The sequence below is a fragment of the Eulemur rufifrons genome, chromosome 30 (assembly GCF_041146395.1).
Source record: "Eulemur rufifrons isolate Redbay chromosome 30, OSU_ERuf_1, whole genome shotgun sequence".
In the NCBI taxonomy this organism is placed as follows: Eukaryota; Metazoa; Chordata; class Mammalia; order Primates; family Lemuridae; genus Eulemur; species Eulemur rufifrons.
In genome coordinates this window covers 111,440,491-111,459,947 of record NC_091012.1, presented here as the reverse complement: position 1 = coordinate 111,459,947, position 19,457 = coordinate 111,440,491, and the positions used below count along the sequence as shown (strand labels likewise).

Here is a 19,457-nt window from a genome sequence, read left to right as displayed (position 1 = left end):
ATTTGTCCAATTCCCCCTGAGAGGAAGTAACCTGCCCTGCAGAAGCCTTCTTCTTAATCCCGACATATCTGACTTTGTCCTTGTCCATTTGATTTTCAGTATGCCATGTTTCTGTCCCTGGTGTTCCTGGCTGAGCTCGTAGCTGGCATTTCGGGGTTTGTGTTTCGTCATGAGGTGAGTATACAAGAAGTGGAGAACTCAGTTAAAGGGTCTTTGGGAGGAGGATTTTTGAAACCTCTTGAAATGTGTAAAGGGTGTATATGCTAGCTGGTTTCTCCAGTGGTATTGCTGTTTTCCAAATGTCACGTAATAAGACCTGAAACTCCAATGAAATTCTAAATGCAGGAATTTCCCCAAACTCAAAACCTTACTTGTTGATCTTCACTCTATTTCTCCATGTAGCTATTACATAAAATGATTTTCCACCTGTTTTAAAACAGTGACCTTCAATATAAATTAAATACGCCTTTAAAAATAGCTGCTTCCACAATGCACAAGTGTGTATCTGTGTAACAAGATTGTTGAGACTAATTGTCTTGCTGCCTCAAAAATCCGTTATTGGACCCTGTAAATAGCAGGAAAGCCAGAAGTAGATACACATGTGTTAAAAAGGAAGAAAAATAAGATATAGGTGGAAAACACACTGAGGTAGAGTGTCACTGTGGGTCTCGAAAGTCTGGCATCCTCTGTTCCCAGGAGCCGCTTTTGTGCTCGGCCAAGTTCAGTTCCCGCTGAGCTTGCCTAATGTGCACGCTGCTCCTTTCCCCATTGCCTTGGTCTTTCCCTTTGCCAGAGGCATTATCCCAGATGCCAAAAGCTGACTTCCAGAAGCCATTTCATATGAATGCTATATCTGGAAGTACACTCCCATTTCTTATTCTCCAGTGAAGTGAGACCTGATGAAGTCATGGCCTTGAAAGCCCTAACAGGTGCCCCAAGTACAGTGTGAACTCCAGAAGCTCCTACCTGAGCCCTTGTGTGCTTTCCTCTCGTGTGCTGCTGCGTCTGTGCTCCATAAAGGGGTTTTTCTCTAAGTGGTTCCTACTACTTAGGGCCTGGAAATCCTCATCTACGTAACCTCTTTTCATCAAAAACACTTAGGGTGTGGTGGGCAGGGAGTGCAATGTCACTCTTTGACCACTAGTACTGGCTTTCACTTTGGCTAAAATAGTCAAACTTGCTTGATAACTGTAGGTCATATTTAGTGCCATTTACTCAGAAGGATATAGTGAAGGAAAGCAGAGCTTGCCTGTAGGGCAGTACCAGGCCTGTTTCTTCAGCATGAGTCCTCAGAGTGGTCCGGGGCCTATTCCCGTGTACAGCTCCCCACCCCAAGAGACAACTTGGATGCAGTGAAATGAAATGTCACAGCTGGGTGTGGTAGCCACATTGGCCTAGAAGCTTCACGTAACTAGTGACTCTTTATCTCTTGTAACTGTCTCACGGGCATAGTTTAGAGCAGCAGTCCCCAATCTTTTTGGTACCAGGGACCAGTTTCATGGAAGACAATTTTTACATGGATGGGAGTGAGGGAGGCAGAGCTCAGGGGAGCAGATGTAAATACAGATGAAGCTTTGCTCACTCACCTGTTGCTCACCTCCTGCTGTGTGGCGTGGTTCCTAACAGGCCACAGACTGGCACTGGTCTTCCGCCCAGGGATTGGGGACTACAGGTTTATGGTATTTCCTGAAGGAGTATGCCTAGTTAGGAAAGTCACCATACTTAGCCCTAAGCTTCCCACAAGGTAATTGTTGTCATTTGCTATCCTCCCAATCTGGAAGCATGTCACCAATCGGATCAGTTTTACCATAACCAGGGATGCCAAGTAACACACCTGACACTCCACCTTCGTCAGGTTTCCAGGGGAAGGGAGCTTGAAGGTTAACCCCAAGGTCAAATGTGTTTGCAGAGAAGGAGAAAGGATTTTGTTAACCCTTATTAAGGAGAAAAGTTCTTGTCTTTAGTCTTTTTTTTGGGGGGGGGCCTCAATAAACACAGGTAAATGAAAGTTGATTTTGCTCCACTCTTGTATGGTAGAATAAGGATCAGTTTTGAGCCAAAACATCAGTCTTCCTGTTCCCTTAATGGTCTGTCCTCTTATCATTGTTCTATGCGAGGGCAGAGAAAGTTATAGAAAGAAAGATGGGCTTTAATTCAAAGAAAATAACTAGAAAATTTATGCCTGAAGTTTGGCAGGTCACCATCACAGCCCTTTCAGAAACAGACTGGCCACTTCAGTGGGTCATTTAATAGGTCAGGTTTTCTCTGGATTGGGGTTGAGGGGAACAATTTTTTTAAATTCCTGAGCTAATAAACCCTTTGGTGAATTTTCGGAGCTCTTTTATCTCAGAAAACGGAGCATTCCCTCCTTGGCCCACATTTATTCAGAGACCTTCAGAGGAGGCTATGTTGAGATAGAAGTCAGTGTGGATCTGAGTCAGTTGGGCTATGGAGGACTGCAACTATATCCTTCTTTGTCTTCCATAGATCAAGGACACCTTCCTGAGGACTTACACAGATGCCATGCAGAATTACAACGGCAATGATGAGAGGAGCCGGGCAGTGGACCATGTGCAGCGCAGCGTAAGTTCCAGGATAGGAGATTGGGATGGGAACCACCTCTGAGGTCTGGGCTTAGATTTGTAGGCTGCCAGTAGGTTGGGCCAGTAGCATTTGCTGTTGATTCTCATTCTCCAACTCATGGTCCAGTTCCATTTCCAACAGTTGACACTCAGTCCTTATCCAGGCTCCAGTTATCCAGGTAATTAGTGTCAAGGAGAACCAACTTCCTTGAGTGTGCCATGCATCGGCAAGGGTTGCAAGCATGCCAACAACAGCTTGTTTTCCCTTAAGATCTGAACCCTGAGAAAGGAGTTAGGCAGTGAGTGTAAGAAGGCCTTGCTTAGTTGGCTCCCAAAGGCTGGCTTTCTGGAATCAGTGTCTTCAGGCTGGGCAGAGAGCTCAGGTGAGCTGTGTTCACTGTCTGGGGAAGTGAAATGGGAGTGGAGACTGGATGTAGAAGAAACTGAGGATCTGTCAGGTATGCGAATGGCTTGGGCTCCCTGGTGCTTTGCAGAGGATGTGAGGGAAATAAAAGAGAAGTTTCCTGCCTGGAAGCATTTAGGGTCTCAGGTGCTGGCACTCAAGCCTGACTGCCCATCAGGATCACCTGGGGAGGTTTTTGCTTTGGGTTTTCTTGTTTTGTGGTTTTTGTTTGTTTTACTCCAGAGCAGTATTTTTTAATAATTTATTTTGATAAAATTTCTCATTTATATAGAAAAGTCACAGGAATACTATAAGGAACTGTATATTTTGTACCCAGATTCACCAATTAATTATATTTTTGCCTCATTTGCTTTAAAATTCTCTATATCAGGGGTTGGGAAACCTTTTCTGTAAAGGGTCAAATTGTAAATATTTCAGGCTTTGAGAGTCTCGCACTCTGTCACAACTACTCAACTCCACCTCTAGCACAAAAGCAGCCACAGACAATATGTAAATAAGTAGGCATGGCTGTGTCCCAATAATACCTTATGTACAGACAGCTGATGGGCTATAGTTTATCTACACCAGCTCTCTCTCTCTCTCTTCCTCTATGTGCATCTTTTAAAAAAACTATTTATTTACTTATTAGTATAAATCCCAATGGAGAGTTTTTTTTTTGGGGGGGGATGGTTAATTTTTTTTTTTTATTTCATCTTGTTATGGGGGATACAGAATTGCAGGTTACATACGTTGCTCCTGTACCGCCTTTCCCCCCAAGTCAGAGCTCCAGGCATGTCTGTTCCCCAGGTCGTGCGCATTGCACCCATCATGAGGTATATATCCCTCCCTTCCCCACCCCCCCTTCCTGAGTCAGCACCTTCAAGTGTTACCACTCCCCAAACGGTGCGCAATGCACTCATTGTGTAGGCATACCCCCATCCCCTCCCCCACCCCCCCAATGGAGAGTTTTTAAAAACCATATTTACCTTGGCTGCCCCATCAACAATCCTGATTTAGCTGACATCCGTATCTGTAACAGCACCCAACTCACACAGGACAGAGAAGCACTGCTTTGTTTTGTAGAGGTGGTAAAAAAGCCAACACAATATATAACCTAGCTCTTCCTTCTTTGAGATCAAATGGACATCGAAGTGAGTGTAATTGTTAGTGGAGCTTCAGTTCATCTTTACTCACCAAAGCTGCGTATATTGTCTTAGGGGCTTAGCCCGTGTTCCTCTTTTAAAAGTTGCAGGGCAGTAGAGTGAGGAGACCACAATGTCTTTGATCTGCCACTCTTTGATTCTATTCCTTTCCCTGTTAATAGCTGAGCTGCTGTGGGGTGCAGAACTACACCAACTGGAGCACCAGCCCCTATTTCCTGGACCATGGCATCCCCCCCAGTTGCTGCATGAACGAAACTGATTGCAATCCCCAGGACCTACACAATCTGACTGTGGCCGCCACCAAAGTTAACCAGAAGGTACCTGCTTTCTCCCAGCCCTGATGGGACCAGTGGTGAATGGGAAGGCTTTTTTGTTACTATGAAATTCTGACAGGTTAGAAATGATAGTCCGGAAAGAATCGAGACTCTTCCTTTGTGGTCCTTAATTGCCTGGTAGAGACACTTGAGGCTGCTCACTTCTAAAAGAGAAAGCTGTGACTCAAACCAGTCTCTCCTGTCTCTCCTGCAACAAAAATCTACCAGTCGCAGTCATGAAGGTTAGCAAGTGGTTCCTGTTAACACTGATGCTTATGTCAGACAGTGAATGTTGGCTTTCTTCTTTCTGGGTGTCTTTCTTCTGCTTAATATACCATCTAAACATGAAATTATTCACAGCTGGGTGCCAGTCTTTGGCAGGAAGAGTGGAGTAGAATTGACAGACAGCATCTGCTTCTGCTAGGAGGGTGGCCTTTATTTTAGGGAGTTCACTGCCATAAGAAAGAAATCAGCAACTCCAGTTCAACTCACTGTCAACATCCTGACTTCCAAAGAAATTAGAAAGAAATGATGGCTAAAAGAAATTTGAAAGTTAGTACATAGTGGAAATGAGGAAAATGAAGTTTTAGTAGTCAGAGAAAAAGAAAATCAATTCTGTATTCCACTTTGCAGAGACTATGATGAAGACCTGATAGAACTGCATTTGAAGGCTATCTACATTCTTAAATGTTTAGAGAAATTTTATATTTAAAATATGTTTTGGTAAAATAAAAGGGAGGAGAAAAACCTATTGAGTTTACCTGTGGTTATTCAGCCATGGGGTACATTTTCTTTTTTTTACTAAGATAAAATTCTATCTGATGTTTTCAAAATTCTATGTGATCTGAGCCACTTACTGAATAATTCAGAGAGAAGAGAGACATTCTCTCAAGATTAGAATGTTAAGATATGGTTTCTGTATTTTACTCATTTAATGTTGATATTTGTAGCATAAGCACTGCAAGGCATTGTTGCCATTCTGGAAGCTCATTTTTTCATTCTGGGCTTGTTACTTTACTATTGGTGTAGTTCAGTAAGATTCTATACTGACAGCTTCTTGTTTTGGTTACGAGGACATCTGTTCTTAACGGAATTTTTTCATGAACCCAACTTTTGAGGCCTCCTTTGCGTTTCATTAGTTAATAAGGTGACTTCTGGCTTCTTCATGGATGTGTCCACTGAACACTCATGTGTCCTTTTGTTGCCATTTTATGAAGTGCCAAGCGGACCTGGCATGTGGTGGACGCTCTGGCTTATGGAAGGCAATACGTGCTTTATGGCAGTGCAATATTTGGCATAACAGCCTCAGGAGGTCATTTGTAAAAACCAGCACCCATCAACTTTTGGTAAAAGTCTTTTTTTTCACCCAGATTTTTTCTTGTGAAAGTTAAGGATCCAGAAGTCAGGAGCATAGCGTCTAAAGACAAACTTCAGTTTAAATTCTGGCTCAGCCACTTGCTGTGTGTGTGATCTTGGTCAAGTTACCTAACCTATCTCAGCCTTGCTTTTCCCATCTGTAAAATGGGGATAATAACAGTTCCTGTCCTTTAGGCTTCATTTGAGGATTGAAAGAGGTAAAGTATCTAAAACACAGTGCCTGGCACCAATTAAAGATGCAGTAAATGTTCATGTAATGGTAATGATGTTCATTTGTCTTCTGTATCACAGTGTGTCTTTTATTAGAAATGATGCAGCAGGTCCTTGTAGGGAGGATCTTTTGTTAGTATCTAAAAGTAAGTTTGGAGGCATATCTTATAATGTATCTGTAATCCTTATAATTATTTCCAGAAAGAAAAATAGGGAGGCATTTTTTCATTTCACTGATAACTTCCACATTGACCTTCCTCTCTGCCTTCCCACTATACTCTGATTTCATATTTCCCGGGGCACTCCAAATACTTGGAAGAGGTGCTTGACTTCTCTCACTTCCTTTATACTCTCCAACCTGGCTCCCTGAAGAAAAAATGGTGAATGAAAACTGAAATTTATCTACTGAGTTTCATTAGACATTCTCATGTAATGCCCACAAGAACCTCTGAGACAAATTACTTCTCCTGAGTCCCAGACACCTAACCTATAAAAGGTAGGGGATGGGGATGGGGTACTAGTAGATGCTCATAAGTTAGCTCCTCCTCCCCAACTCCTTCCCCCAGGAGACTTAACTACTGCTACATTCTTGTCATGTGGAACTCAGGATTTAGAATAAATGGGTCATCCCTGTAAATCCTTTGGTGTCTTGAACCCTACACTCTGATAGCACAGAAAGGTGATTCTTGGCTCTTGCCTGGCAGCCTGAGGAACCAACCTTGTGCAGATAACTGGGAAAAAGCAGGAGGGAGGTGTGAACAGTAAAATGGGATATTTATTGTCTGGATTTGGGGACAAGTTTTATTTTGGTTTTGCTAGCAGGATGATGAAATGTCTGCAGGTTCAGTTGGCTAATAGCATTGGCAGAGCCCCTAGTTGATAGGAATTCTTTGACAGTTTGTAAGAGCAAGAGAAAGAATGTAATTCTGGTTAGCAGCTACAGAGATACCTCTTCCCAGAACCTGTCTGGGACTAGCCTTCTACTCCTAGTAGTTAAAGTCTGCCACTTGCAGATGTTTTCCCTTGGTGACTGTGTTGATTTAGATACGCTGAGTAAGTGGGCAAATTAACTGTTCTGTTTCTGAGTGTTTCCTAGGAGACTTAGCAGGTCTCTGTAGATTTATCTCACACCTGAGAACCAGATTTTCATATTAAGAAATTGAGAGAGATTGTTGTGGGCAGATAAGATCATGGTTTAGTGGAGAACTTAAAATTGAATGTAAATGTGGCCTGTGGTTGCAGTATCAAAGCAGTTCTTCCAGTATGGAGATCTATGCTGAAACCTGGAAAATGGGATTTTGAGTCCATGTGGTGAATAATAGAGAAAAATCCAGAGATCAAAAACATTTCCTTTGACATCAGTTTTGTATTGTTTAAATAACAACAAAAAAGCTAAGTCACTTTCATCTTATTTTAAGTAATCCTATCACTGATATGATTCATTAACTTGCTTACTTATTTGGAGCAAAAAATAGTGAGGGAGCTTTTCTTATAGAAGAGTGCTTCTTGAAGTTTAATTGGCATGCGAAGCATCTGGAGATCTGGTTAAAATTCATTAAAAATTTGTTGAAAAAGAATAACCTGTGGATTTGGCAGATTCTGACTCAGTAGGTCTGGGGTGGGACCTCTGATTCTGCATTTCTAACAAGCTACTGGGTGATGCAATGTTGCTCATTTAAGAACCACACATTGAGGAGCAAGGTTTAGAGAGAACTACTTTGCCACACTTACACTAATGCCAGGCAGTTATTTTATTTTTCTGTTTCCTCTTAGTGGTCAGAGTGGCCTTATCAAAATAATGTGACTGACTCTAAAATCTTCTAAAATGGAATAGAAATCCTACTTTAGAAAAAATATATTCAGCTTAGGTGTGGAATTGAAGTGCATAGAAAAAGCAAATGTATGCCAAACTATTTTGCAGCATAAGAAAATATCCTACCTTGCTTCTCTCTGGGTTGTATTGTAAGGTTTGTGTTTCCATATTTTAGCTGACCTAACACTGGGTGCTGGTCTGGACTTCATTCCTCTGCCACATCATCACTGTGGGGAGAAGACACAGTGACAATGGCCAGCCCAGCAAACCACCATCTTAACTGCTACCATTTGGGAAAGTGTTCGAATGTCCGCCTCTCTTTCGACTTTGTCTGTGTTCCTAACCAAAACACCTCTCCCTTCTACTACCTTTTGAAAAATAGTGTGATATGTAGCTTAACTAGTAAAAGTGAAATCAGCAAGCTTCCACAGAGAATCCAATTTCGAAACTCTTCATGAGCAACAATGTATTTCCTTTCCCATCCCCACTCTGGCCTTCAAATTTGCATCAGATAACTAGGGAGTATAGTTTGTCAATTGCATTGAAAACATGTGACAAAGCACTGCTGCTAAATTAATGCACCTTTTCCCCTACAAACAGACTTTGGGTGTATAAAAATGTCAGTTTATTAGAAGGTACAGCACTGGCAGAATTTTCATATGTTATAAAAAATGTTAAATCGTAAAATTTTAAATTTAAAAATGGGAGACATCGTAGAGATTTTTGTTGTTATTCTTCAGATGTTATTATAACTTAGTGTGCCTTCCTCGATAAACAAGAACCACCTTTAACCTGTTTACTAAATTAGTGTCTATTTTTCGCAGACTTTATACATTCAAGTCAAAGTCCTTTTTCAGAAAACAGGAAAAAGACCACATGTTCCTAGCCGAATAAGTCAGTTCAGCAGTCTAGGTTGATTTGGCCAGTTACAGTAAATATTAATATAAATACACTCTCTCTGGAAAAGATTACTGTAGAACATAGGTTTTTCCTATTAAATAAATCTTAATGATCTCCTTAGGAAAAACCCTGAAACTCCATAAACTTGGCAGGTATTCAAATATCTCCCTCTAGCCAGATGATTTCACATTGTTTATCCAAGATTTTGTCTTTTGTTGTCAAAATGTTAGTTAACTATGTTTATCATGCTGAGGTTTCCTGTTCAAGGATGTGGACTGCCTTTTCATCTGTTCAAGTGTACTTCTTTATCTCTATAGTGTTGACTTCATAGATCTTACACATTGATTGCTAAATTTAATCCCACTATGGAAACATTTGTGGATGAAATTATATGTGTCTGGGATTGGCTTTAAAGTAATGTTGCCAGGGGATGGGAGTCGGGGAGGTTCAGATGATACAAGATCAACCATATGTTGTGATGTTAGGGGAAGGGTCATGGGGGGTTCATTGTACTAACTATATTTTTTGTATGTTTGAAGCTTTTTGTTGTTATTTTATTAAGTGTGAAAAGAGTGCTAGTAAATTCTTAGCATGAGTTGCAATTGTATTTCCTGGATTAAGGTTGGAGTATATGTGGGAGTATTTCAAGTGCACGTAGCCTGGCCTGGGTGAAAACATGTCTCTGAGACCATATCTCTCTGTTTCCAGGGTTGTTATGATCTGGTGACCAGTTTCATGGAGACTAACATGGGAATCATCGCTGGAGTGGCATTTGGAATTGCATTTTCCCAGGTATCCTACATAATTGTATGGAGCCTAGTCTAGCCTTTCCCCCACCCTTCCTCCCTGGCCTCCAGGTTCTTAGAATGCCTTCCTGTGCCTAGGGAAAGGCTGATAGATGGGGTCAGAGCTCATTAGTCCTCAGGTGATCTGTTTATTGATTTTCCTTTTTCAACTTAAATGAAGTTTTGTCATCAAGGGAATATCGGTTCAACTAATGACTAGCTCCAGAAAAACAACTGGTTCCTTCTGTAGGTCAAGTGGAGGTTAACTGAACAATGTGCTGGCATAATTAGAGCATAAACAACTGAAAACATTCAATGGCTGATCTGGATTTGGGGGAGGCTTTTTTCTTCGTTGACCTGTCCATTTTTAGTTCTTTCTTAGCGGATTATGCATGAAATCTCTCCCTTTAAAGAAAGGCTAAATTTAGCAAACTTCATCTTGTGATCATTATTTTGATTTCTAAGTTTGATTACTCTGTTTTTTAGGAGGAACCAAAGTTTTGTGTATTAAATTTTATAGCCCATTATCTCTACCCACCCTCTAAAAAGCAATGAGGGGAGTAATTATGCTAACTAAGTAAGGCAAACACACTCAAGGATGGAACAAGATTAAGGTAAATCTAAAATTTAGCCCACCTCCATCCAGAAGAGTACAGTCCCACAGGCTCTGATCTCCTAGGCTAATGATACATCCTTGCTATAATATTGCTATGGGTGGAAGGATTGACATGTGTGCTCAGCAACCAAATAAAAACTTTATTTGTGTTTAACTCAGACTTTGTTCAGACCAGCAGATCATTTTTCAAACAAACCCCAATTAATGTTATCTCAGTAATGTTTCCACAGCTCTAATTTCTATATAGGCTTATCTCAGACTCTAATTAGTTTTTACCTGCCTATCTGTACCTTGGCTTTGCTGCTTAGTGATGCAGATATACTTTAATTTTATTGAAGTTTGTTCCTAAAACTTTAAATTGAAATATGGAATGTACAGAAAAATGCATAAATTATAAATTTACAGCTTAATAAATTACCACAAAATGAACATAGCTGTGTAACCCTCACTTAGATCAAGGAATAGAACCTTAGCCCGACAGTTTGTTTTTGCAAGTACAGAGCCTTAGATAAGTAGAAAAGCTTTTCTTTCTAAGCAGTTACAAAAGCTCATGTGACATTTCATCTCACAAGAGCATGTGGGCTCAGCCAACACGAGTGTGTTTCCTGTTGCAATTTCAAAATTCTTTTACTTTTGCTTAATTTTTTTTTTTTTGCAGCTCATGAAATGAATTAAACCTTCCGCATGCCAACACACAGACAAACCAGAGTGAATTCACAAACAATGCCAATTAACTCAGTCTCCAGAGACATTTTATTTTTTTTTTATTTTTTTAATTTTTTTATTTTATTTTTTTTTTTGAGACAGAGTCTCACTTTGTTGCCCAGGCTAGAGTGAGTGCCGTAGCGTCAGCCTAGCTCACAGCAACCTCAAACTCCTGGGCTCAAGCGATCCTCCTGCCTCAGCCTCCCGAGTAGCTGGGACTACAGGCATGCGCCACTATGCCCGGCTAATTTTTCTATATATATATTTTTAGTTGTCCATATAATTTCTTTCTATTTTTAGTAGAGACGGGGTCTCGCTCTTGCTCAGGCTGGTCTCGAACTCCTGACCTTGAGCGATCCACCCGCCTCGGCCTCCCAGAGTGCTAGGATTACAGGCGTGAGCCACCGCGCCCGGCCTCCAGAGACATTTTAAAAGCAGTTGCTGCCCTGAACTTTCTGCTGGTTGTTATAATGCTTTAATAATAATAGTAACATCTCTATAATGGCCAGGGGACATTTTAGAAGATCCTGAACCTAGTTATTGATGCCAATGTGCAGGATGCACTTGACAGCCTTGAACATACTGTTTACTTAATGCATGTATGTGTAGCATCAGATTTTTAACACCAAAAGGGCATACTTGGGTTTGGCATTTGAGGGGGACTGTCCCCTTGGCGAAAAAATTATTGCTTAAGTCTCCCTTAATGGCTCTCCTAGAACCATGAAGTAAATGATGCCAATACTGTACATGAAGAGAAGAGAGCCTCAAAGAGCCAGGAATCTCATGGATGAGACATCTTATCATCCCAGAATATTCCCATGCGGCATGAGTGTATAGGTGGTGGAGAGGAGGATCCTGTTTTCATTAGTGAGATGAATCAAGTCAAATGGATCCTTCTCCAAGTCATAAACAATCTGATTAATGCTTCTCTTCCATTCCTCTCTACACATCCCTTTGAAGAAATTTATGCTTAGACAAATGGTTATCTGGCCTGATAAGCATTCATCTCTCTGTGCTGCCTTAAAGAAATCCCTCATTTGGGGATTGTTGAGTATGCCCTGGGGCTCTCTAGGGCAGTGAGCGAGTGGCTTCAGCACCAAGAAACCCCAAAGGGGAAACTCTGCAATGAGTTTAGGTCTCCTCAAGGTACCGTATAATTATTGGGATGAGAAAACAAAACACAAAGCCCAGTGGCATCACACAACCAGTACCACTCGCCCATGTGGCCAGACAGATCCAGCAGGGGAGACTTGAGACCTGCTATGCTCAGCTTTGAGTGGGGAGAGGAATGGCTATGACTGGCTTTTACCAGCCAGATGCTCTAGGAACTGCAACTGTTTATGGTGCCAGCAGCCTCAGGGTTCCAGATGCCAATAGATCCAGGGCCTCACCAGGACAATGGTGGCCATTTACCAGATGCCTGTTCAGAAAGAACCAGCCCTGCTGATTTTGGTCAATGACCCAGAAGCAAAGCTTTAGCTATATTTGTTCAGAAATTTTAGAGCCAATATTACAGTAAAACTTAGCAAATTGTGGCTGATATTGATGAACCAGTTGTGCTGGCCTATGCCTCGGCCTTCCTGTAATACAGCAGGCTCTACTGAGTAGAGGCTACAGAGAGGCAAAGTGGATAGGAAAGAACAGAGCTCATCCTCTCTCCCTTCCACTTTCCTTTGCCTGCCCTCCACCTTCTTCTTGCCCTTTTCTTCACCTGCTCTTGTGACCTCCACACTATTATCTGTTGGAAGAAACTGGCTGTGCACATCTATTGTCTCAGAGATTAAAGCTGGTATAAAGTGCAAGGAAAACTAAGCTGAGTGTAGCCTTTTAATAGACTGGGCAAGACCTAAGTCCCCTGTTAGCTAACTTAAAGCCCTTGAATTCTGTTTTTGGACAGGCATTTAATACTTCTCTCCACAAACTCCCATTGCCTTTGCCCTTTCAAGGAAAAACCTATTTGTCTGAACTTGATGGGCAGGTCCTGCTGCCCTATAAGTTTATAGTAAGAGGTGCCTCTGCTCTGCATCTTTGGTGACTACATTTTCACTCAAGAGGGCAGAGAGAGAAAATATGCATGCACATCACCCATGCCCCACTTCCAAAATGGCCTAGAAGCCAAGAGCCATGGGATGTCTGCGTCTGGAGACTTATATTGTTCAATTAGTGACACTGTGTGTGGTGGGAGGTGGGTCATCCTCTGGGCCTCTGTATTTAGCACTTCTGTGTCCAGGATAAACATACCCAGGGCTTTGCTAGACTTGGAACCTGTTAGGCTGGATTTAATCATACATATCATAGACTGTTATAGTCTTAAGTGGAGACAGTGGAGTTATTTCTAATAGGGGAGGGTTGTGAGTGGCTTGTTTAAGACTTGAGGTTGGGCAGCTCCTGTAGATCCAGGATTACAATTCTGACCTCCTCACCTGGTCTGCTGTATTAAGTGTTAAGGCTAGAGATCACCCTTGTTCCTGCCTCTGATAGCACCTAAAGGAAATTCATTTTGTGCTTTTATAGCAAAAAGATTTGAGACTGTGGGATTACAAGGAAAAAGGTACTTATCAACAAATACAGATCCTACGCCTACCCAACTGTTCCCTGACCCTCACCCCCTCCCTGGCCTCCCCCAGGGTCCACACAGGCTGCTGGAATGATCTATTATGTGCCAGTAATTCTTTTTTAGGGCCCTTGAGGAAACCTGTTTACCTTTTTCTATGTAGAAGACAGGACAAAGCTGGGGCTATTCTTAAATAGGGGACAAGGGTACAACCTTAAGCTCTGTGTGGATTACCCGTGTGGTTTGAGGAAGATTCTTTAACTTCCCCTAAACTCATTTTCTTATCTGGAAAATTGGGATTGTAATATTGCACATGGTTGTGGTAAAGATTCAATACATTCAGCCCTCTGTATCTGTGGATTCCGCGAATCCATGGATTCAACCAACTGTGGATTAAAAATATATGAAAAAAATTTAAAATAACAACACAACAATAAAAAACAATACAGTATAGCAACTATTTACATAGTGTTTACATTGTATGAGGTTACAAGTTACCTAGAGATGAGTTAAAATATACAGGAGGATGTGTGTAGGTTATATGCAAACATTATGCCATTTTATATTAGGAATTTGAGCAACCGTGGATTTTGGTATCCTTGGGAGGTCCTGAAACCAATCCCCTATGGATACCAAGGGACAACTATAATTTTTTATGCCTGAATGTATTATGTACCTCTGATACTTAGTCATTTTTTGGCCAAAATCTGATTTTTTACATTATCAAGTGTGTGCTGGTATTTGTTGGCCCTGGGAAAGGGAAGTTCTAATAAAAAGGGTCAAGCTATAAGGTTCAAAGCATTTGCATTCAAAGGGAGATTTTAGTTTCTTTTAGAATATTCTGGAAGTTACAGCTATGGTATCTTCCGCCACTTGGCAATAAGTACATGATACTGTGTATTTTGTGGCATGAAATGAGGTTGACCAGAGCCTTGCTAGGAGATGAGTGAGTCCAATAAGGTGATAATTTTTCCTAACTTGACAGAGGTTATAGTTTGCCTATCTCACAGCACAATTTTCCAAAGGAAGATAAGAATCGGGGACTAGAACTTGCATGGGTGGGTTCAGAGTCAGAAGAATGGAGTTCAAGTGTTGCCCTGACCAACAGTGGGACCCAGTGTGGCTGCAGGTGTTTCATCTGTGAGATAAGGGTGCCTGGGTGGACTGGATGAGTGGTCCCCTGCCCCAGAGGGCTTATTAAAACACCAGCTGCTGGGCCCCACCCCCTAGAGGATCTGATTCAGCATGGCTGGGGCCTGAGAATGTACATTGTTAACGAGGTTCCAGGTGATGCTGATGGTGTTGGTCCTGAGGCCACACTTAGAGTGATATTGCGCCAGATTATCTCTACAGGTCATTCCCACCTCTGATTCAATAAAACATGCCCAATAGCTTAAGGAGAAGGGACTGTTAATACATTGGTCAAGAGAAAGTGGCTTCTAGACTCAAGTGCACAATTGGGCTCCTTTGCAAAGAATGTTGATCCTCCAGATTCATGAGTGAGAATTTGGTTCCCAATGAGCAGAACAAGATGTGCTTAAGGGTGTCTTGATAGTAGCAGCCATTAAGTTTCATCTGTGTCACAGGTTATAGCGAGGTACAAAGACAGGTGGAAATACTCTGTTACTAGTTGTTTGGTGGGCCCTGAGTGTAGATGAGCCCACTTAGGCCTAAGATATCTACATGGTGGAGAGACAAAATTTAAAGTCGCACTTTCTCCTATCCCCTCTTACCTCTTACAAGCTGTGACTTTCTTACTTCAATGGCAAATATACCTGGTCAAGAGTAGTGTCTCTATTCTTGTCTCAAGGAAATAACTATTATTCTGTCAGCCGGGTATGGCTGGAATATCATACTGTGCTGAGACCAAATGCATGTGCTATGGCTTTGAATTAAATTTTGGCCTTTTAGTTAATATCATGCTAATTCTATGTTACTTAGTTTTTTTTTCATTACTCTCATAGCGTAAACAAATTTTAATACTACTTAAGTGTCAAAAGTTGTTCTTAAATGGCCAGAGTGAGCTATAGCTGGAACCTTATGGCCAGTTTGAGAACCTCCAGTTGGTCCTACAGTTAGACTCCCTACAGAGTAGATTCCACCACTGAAATCAGGTTTGATCTTTTGCTCTCATGCCCTTTCCCCATTCACATACAGAAACCCTTGGTTGTTAAAAAATTACATCAAGGGATATACATATATCAAAACATCACATTGTATGCCATAAATATATGCAATTATTATTTATCAATTAAAAATCAAAATTTAAATTTAAAAAGTTACATCTAGGGGACAAAGAAGGGTGTTGTTCAGTGACTTGAGATTCTTGTTTTTGTTTTTCTCCCTGACCACAGTTGATTGGCATGCTGCTGGCCTGCTGTCTGTCCCGGTTCATCACAGCCAATCAGTATGAGATGGTGTAAGGAGAAGGTGAGTGGCAGTGGGGGCTATTTAATTTCGGGGGTTCCCCTTTGGGACACATACTACACTTCAAATGGGCAAGAGTACTGCCTGACCACTCAATTACCTGATCTTGGCGGCACTTGTCCATGTGCAGAAATCTCATTTCCATGGTGTTGGGGAGGAGGTGTGATCAGTACTATTATGGAAAATATGGACATGCTCTTTTCAGCTTGTTACCTTTTTTCCAGGTTTTTATGAATGGTGAGTTACTCACATGTTTTAATTTCTCTCTTAGTCTTTCAAGAACGACGACAGAATAAGAGACCTGTTTTAAAAAGGAACTGCAGCAATCTTTGAAAGACTTCCAAAGAATGTTAGAGCACAGTACATAATACACCTGCCCTGCTCCCCTCTATCCCTTACCTCCCCCCACGTGAAACTGACACTCCCACCCAGTCTCTGCTCCACCTTTCAGCCTGTGTCATGTGTAGTGTCCATTTTGTGAAGCCCTGTTGTGGCACAGAGTGTAGCCAGGTCCCCCATGCAGCTAGTCCTAGTGAACCCCACCCAGAGGCCCTGCGCGTGCCAGCTCCTCCACCCGTACTTGGTCCAACTGCAGCTCGTTGTAGGTGACTGGCTATCACACCACCGCTGGCCCCTTTGGGCCCTGCATGTAGTGTGGGAGGCTTCTGTTAGCTCCTCACTGTGGTCCATAAATGCCACACACTTTAAGTAGATAAGAGGATGATAGTTATCTATTTTTTTTTTTGGCTTAATTTGGTTTGTTTTTCCCTTTCCTAAGACTCTTTCCTACCTTCTTCAGGCTGCCCTAAGACATGTAAAGAGACACATCAGTAATTGTCAGTGAGGAGGAAAAAGCATGTGTCATGCACGAAGGAAATTATTGTTGAGCGTTAGGTGGCCTCCTGCTTGTTGTTACATACCTGAGTATGTCTAGGCAGTTTAGTGCACCTTTGCCTCTCAGTTGAAACCTGTATAATCCTGTTACAAAGCTGTGTTGTTGCTTCTCGTGAAGGAAATGATATTACTTTCATTTTTCCCCAATTAATTGCTATTGTGTTATTTTACTTCTCTTTTGTTTCCATATTTTTTTCTTGCATTGACATTACAGACATTGAGGACCTCATCAGATCAATTTAAAAATGAGTGTGAAGGGGGAACAAAAGTCAAGATATTTTTAAAAGATCTTCAAAAATAATGCCTCTGTCTAGCATGCCAACAAGAATGCATTGATATTGTGAACATTTGTGATACATGTATCAATAAATAGAGCAATTACAAGTGGCTGTGTTCTGGTGTTGTTCTTTGGTTATTGTGAAAGTTTTGAAACACATTTCTATTCTATTTTGCTCCCCAGGGGATTGCAGACAGACCACCTCACACACAGACATGCCTCTCAATACGTGCTCCCACCCCACAAAAATAGCACTGGGCAACAGAAAAGCTGAAGGGTTAGAGTTTTTTTTAATTATAGACATTTCAGAAACTTGAATCATTTATCATGTACAGGATACATTGTTGGCTGCAGAAAGAGAACCTTCATATAATTTCAGGCCTCTGAAATCCATCAAAATAAATACAAAAATTTCAGCTTCTTAAAAGTCTGGATTTCATTTAAAAAAAGAAATGAACATCTATTCTTTCCTTCATTGTTTCTAATGAGCATGTATTCTTCTTCCCTTCCGTCTTTCTTCTCTCAGTTGAATTGAATAAATGCAATCTAAAGAAGAGGTTACATCCTACCATTCAGCTGTCCCAATTCCCCAATTTGTACTAAAATTTGGAACACTTACACTTGATTTAAAGAGCATTTTAGTAATAGGGGCAGTATAATATATTATCTGCGGTCAATTTTTTTCCTTCTTGTTGAGTCATCCAAAAAAACAAAAACCTAGAAAAGGCATAAATTGATCTGTTCCCAAATGAGTAGATTTAAAAAGCTCCCTCTTTTCTGTAGAACAACTTATAATTAGGATGGAGATGGTTTTCTAACTATATGCATTTATCAGCCTGAACTGGCCGTGGGGTAAACCCTGCTAGAAGGCTGACAATGGGCACTTCCCAAACCTTCAGATGTTTCCTCTTCAAAAAGTCAACATTTTTAGAGAATTAAAGATAGCTCTTCTATGAAAACATATGTAGCTCAAAACTTTTTAACATTTCATTTTTTATTTCTATTTCATTGTTTATTGAAATGAGGCTTTCCTGTAAAATCCTAAACAGAGTTCAACCTATGGTTCACCTTTTAGCATACTCTGCATTTATTGGTATACTTTGTTAAGTAAGAAATCCGTATACTTTCTAAATTAAACTCAGATCTCAGCATTACATACTTTTAATGTGAAACACTTGGACCAAGGTTGATTTCACTTAAAAACTAAAGTACTCATATTTCAACTCTAAATGACTTGTGCATAATGTACTTTCCTCCCTCAAATGAAATGAAAATGACACAAAATATTTTTTTTGAGGTATAATGCTTATGGTACAGTGCACAAAATGTTAAGTGCACAGCTCAAAATTTTACATAGGTATAAACCAGTATAACAACTGCCCAGATAAGATATAGAATATTTTCAGTACCCTTGAAGTTTCCCTCATGCCCCTTCTCAGTCAGTAACCAAATCCCTCTCACATTCTCCCAACCTCACCCAAGGTTAACTACTACTCTGAAAAATATTACCATAGATTAGTTTTGACTGTTCTTAGACTGCATATAAATAGAATCATCCAGTATAGATTGTTTCATGTACCTTCTTTCAACACTGTGTCTCCAAGAGTTAGTTACATGTTACATGTAAACATAGTCTTGTCTTCCTTGTGGTATAGGATTCCATTGTATGAATATGGCACAATTTACCCATTCTGCTGGGCATTAGAGTTTTCAGATTTGGACTATGAATAGAGCTGCAATGAGCATTATGGGATATGCTTTATGGTGGACATAAACACATGTGTGGAATTTCTCAGAAATAAGGTATGTTTAACTTTAGAAGGTACTGCCTAATGTTTTCCCAAAGTTGTTATACTAATTTATACTCCCACCAGCAATGTAAAACAGTTCTAGTTGTTCCACATCCTCACCAACACTTGCTAGTCTCAGTCTGTTTTATTTTAGCCATTCTGTGGGTGTATAGTGGTATCTCATTTTAACTTGCCTTCTCCTTATAACTGATGATATTGAACACTTTCATTTTTCATTGGCCATTTTGATATCCTCTTTTATAAGATGTCCAAATCTTTTGTGTATTTTAAATTCAGTTCTGTTTATTGATTTGTATGAACTCTTTATATATTCTGGATACAAGTCCTTTCTTGGATGTATATATGGCAAATATTTTCTTCCAGCCTGTGACTTACCTTTTTGAGTACATTCCAGTCTAGGTTAACAACACTTCTGGTTAGAGGTGGAAGCAATGACACAGATAATTTAAAATATCAGAAGTCCTTTCTTCCTAGAAGAGCAGTGTTTGATTCCAAGGACCTCCATTATTTGTGGACTGAATTTAGGAGCTTTGCGTTTTATGTGTGTTGCAGTTATTCTAATACAATTAGTTTACATTTCCTAAATATACAAAGATTTAGGGCTGGAAGGAGGAAATAATTGAACC

At 40.7% G+C, this 19,457-nt stretch overlaps 1 protein-coding gene across 1 annotated transcript in view; it reads left to right on the top strand.

Annotated features, from left to right (window-relative positions):
* The window catches only part of TSPAN7 (tetraspanin 7), a 113,503-nt gene extending 96,375 nt beyond the window's left edge, over window positions 1–17,128 (top strand). The window contains exons 3-8 of the mRNA XM_069463132.1: window positions 100–174; window positions 2,488–2,583; window positions 4,310–4,465; window positions 9,471–9,554; window positions 15,777–15,852; window positions 16,121–17,128. Coding sequence (XP_069319233.1) covers window positions 100–174; window positions 2,488–2,583; window positions 4,310–4,465; window positions 9,471–9,554; window positions 15,777–15,845 — 480 coding nt within the window. The 3' untranslated portion in view covers window positions 15,846–15,852; window positions 16,121–17,128. The remainder of the gene's footprint in view (window positions 1–99; window positions 175–2,487; window positions 2,584–4,309; window positions 4,466–9,470; window positions 9,555–15,776; window positions 15,853–16,120) is intronic.
* The last annotated feature ends 2,329 nt before the right edge of the window (window positions 17,129–19,457 follow it).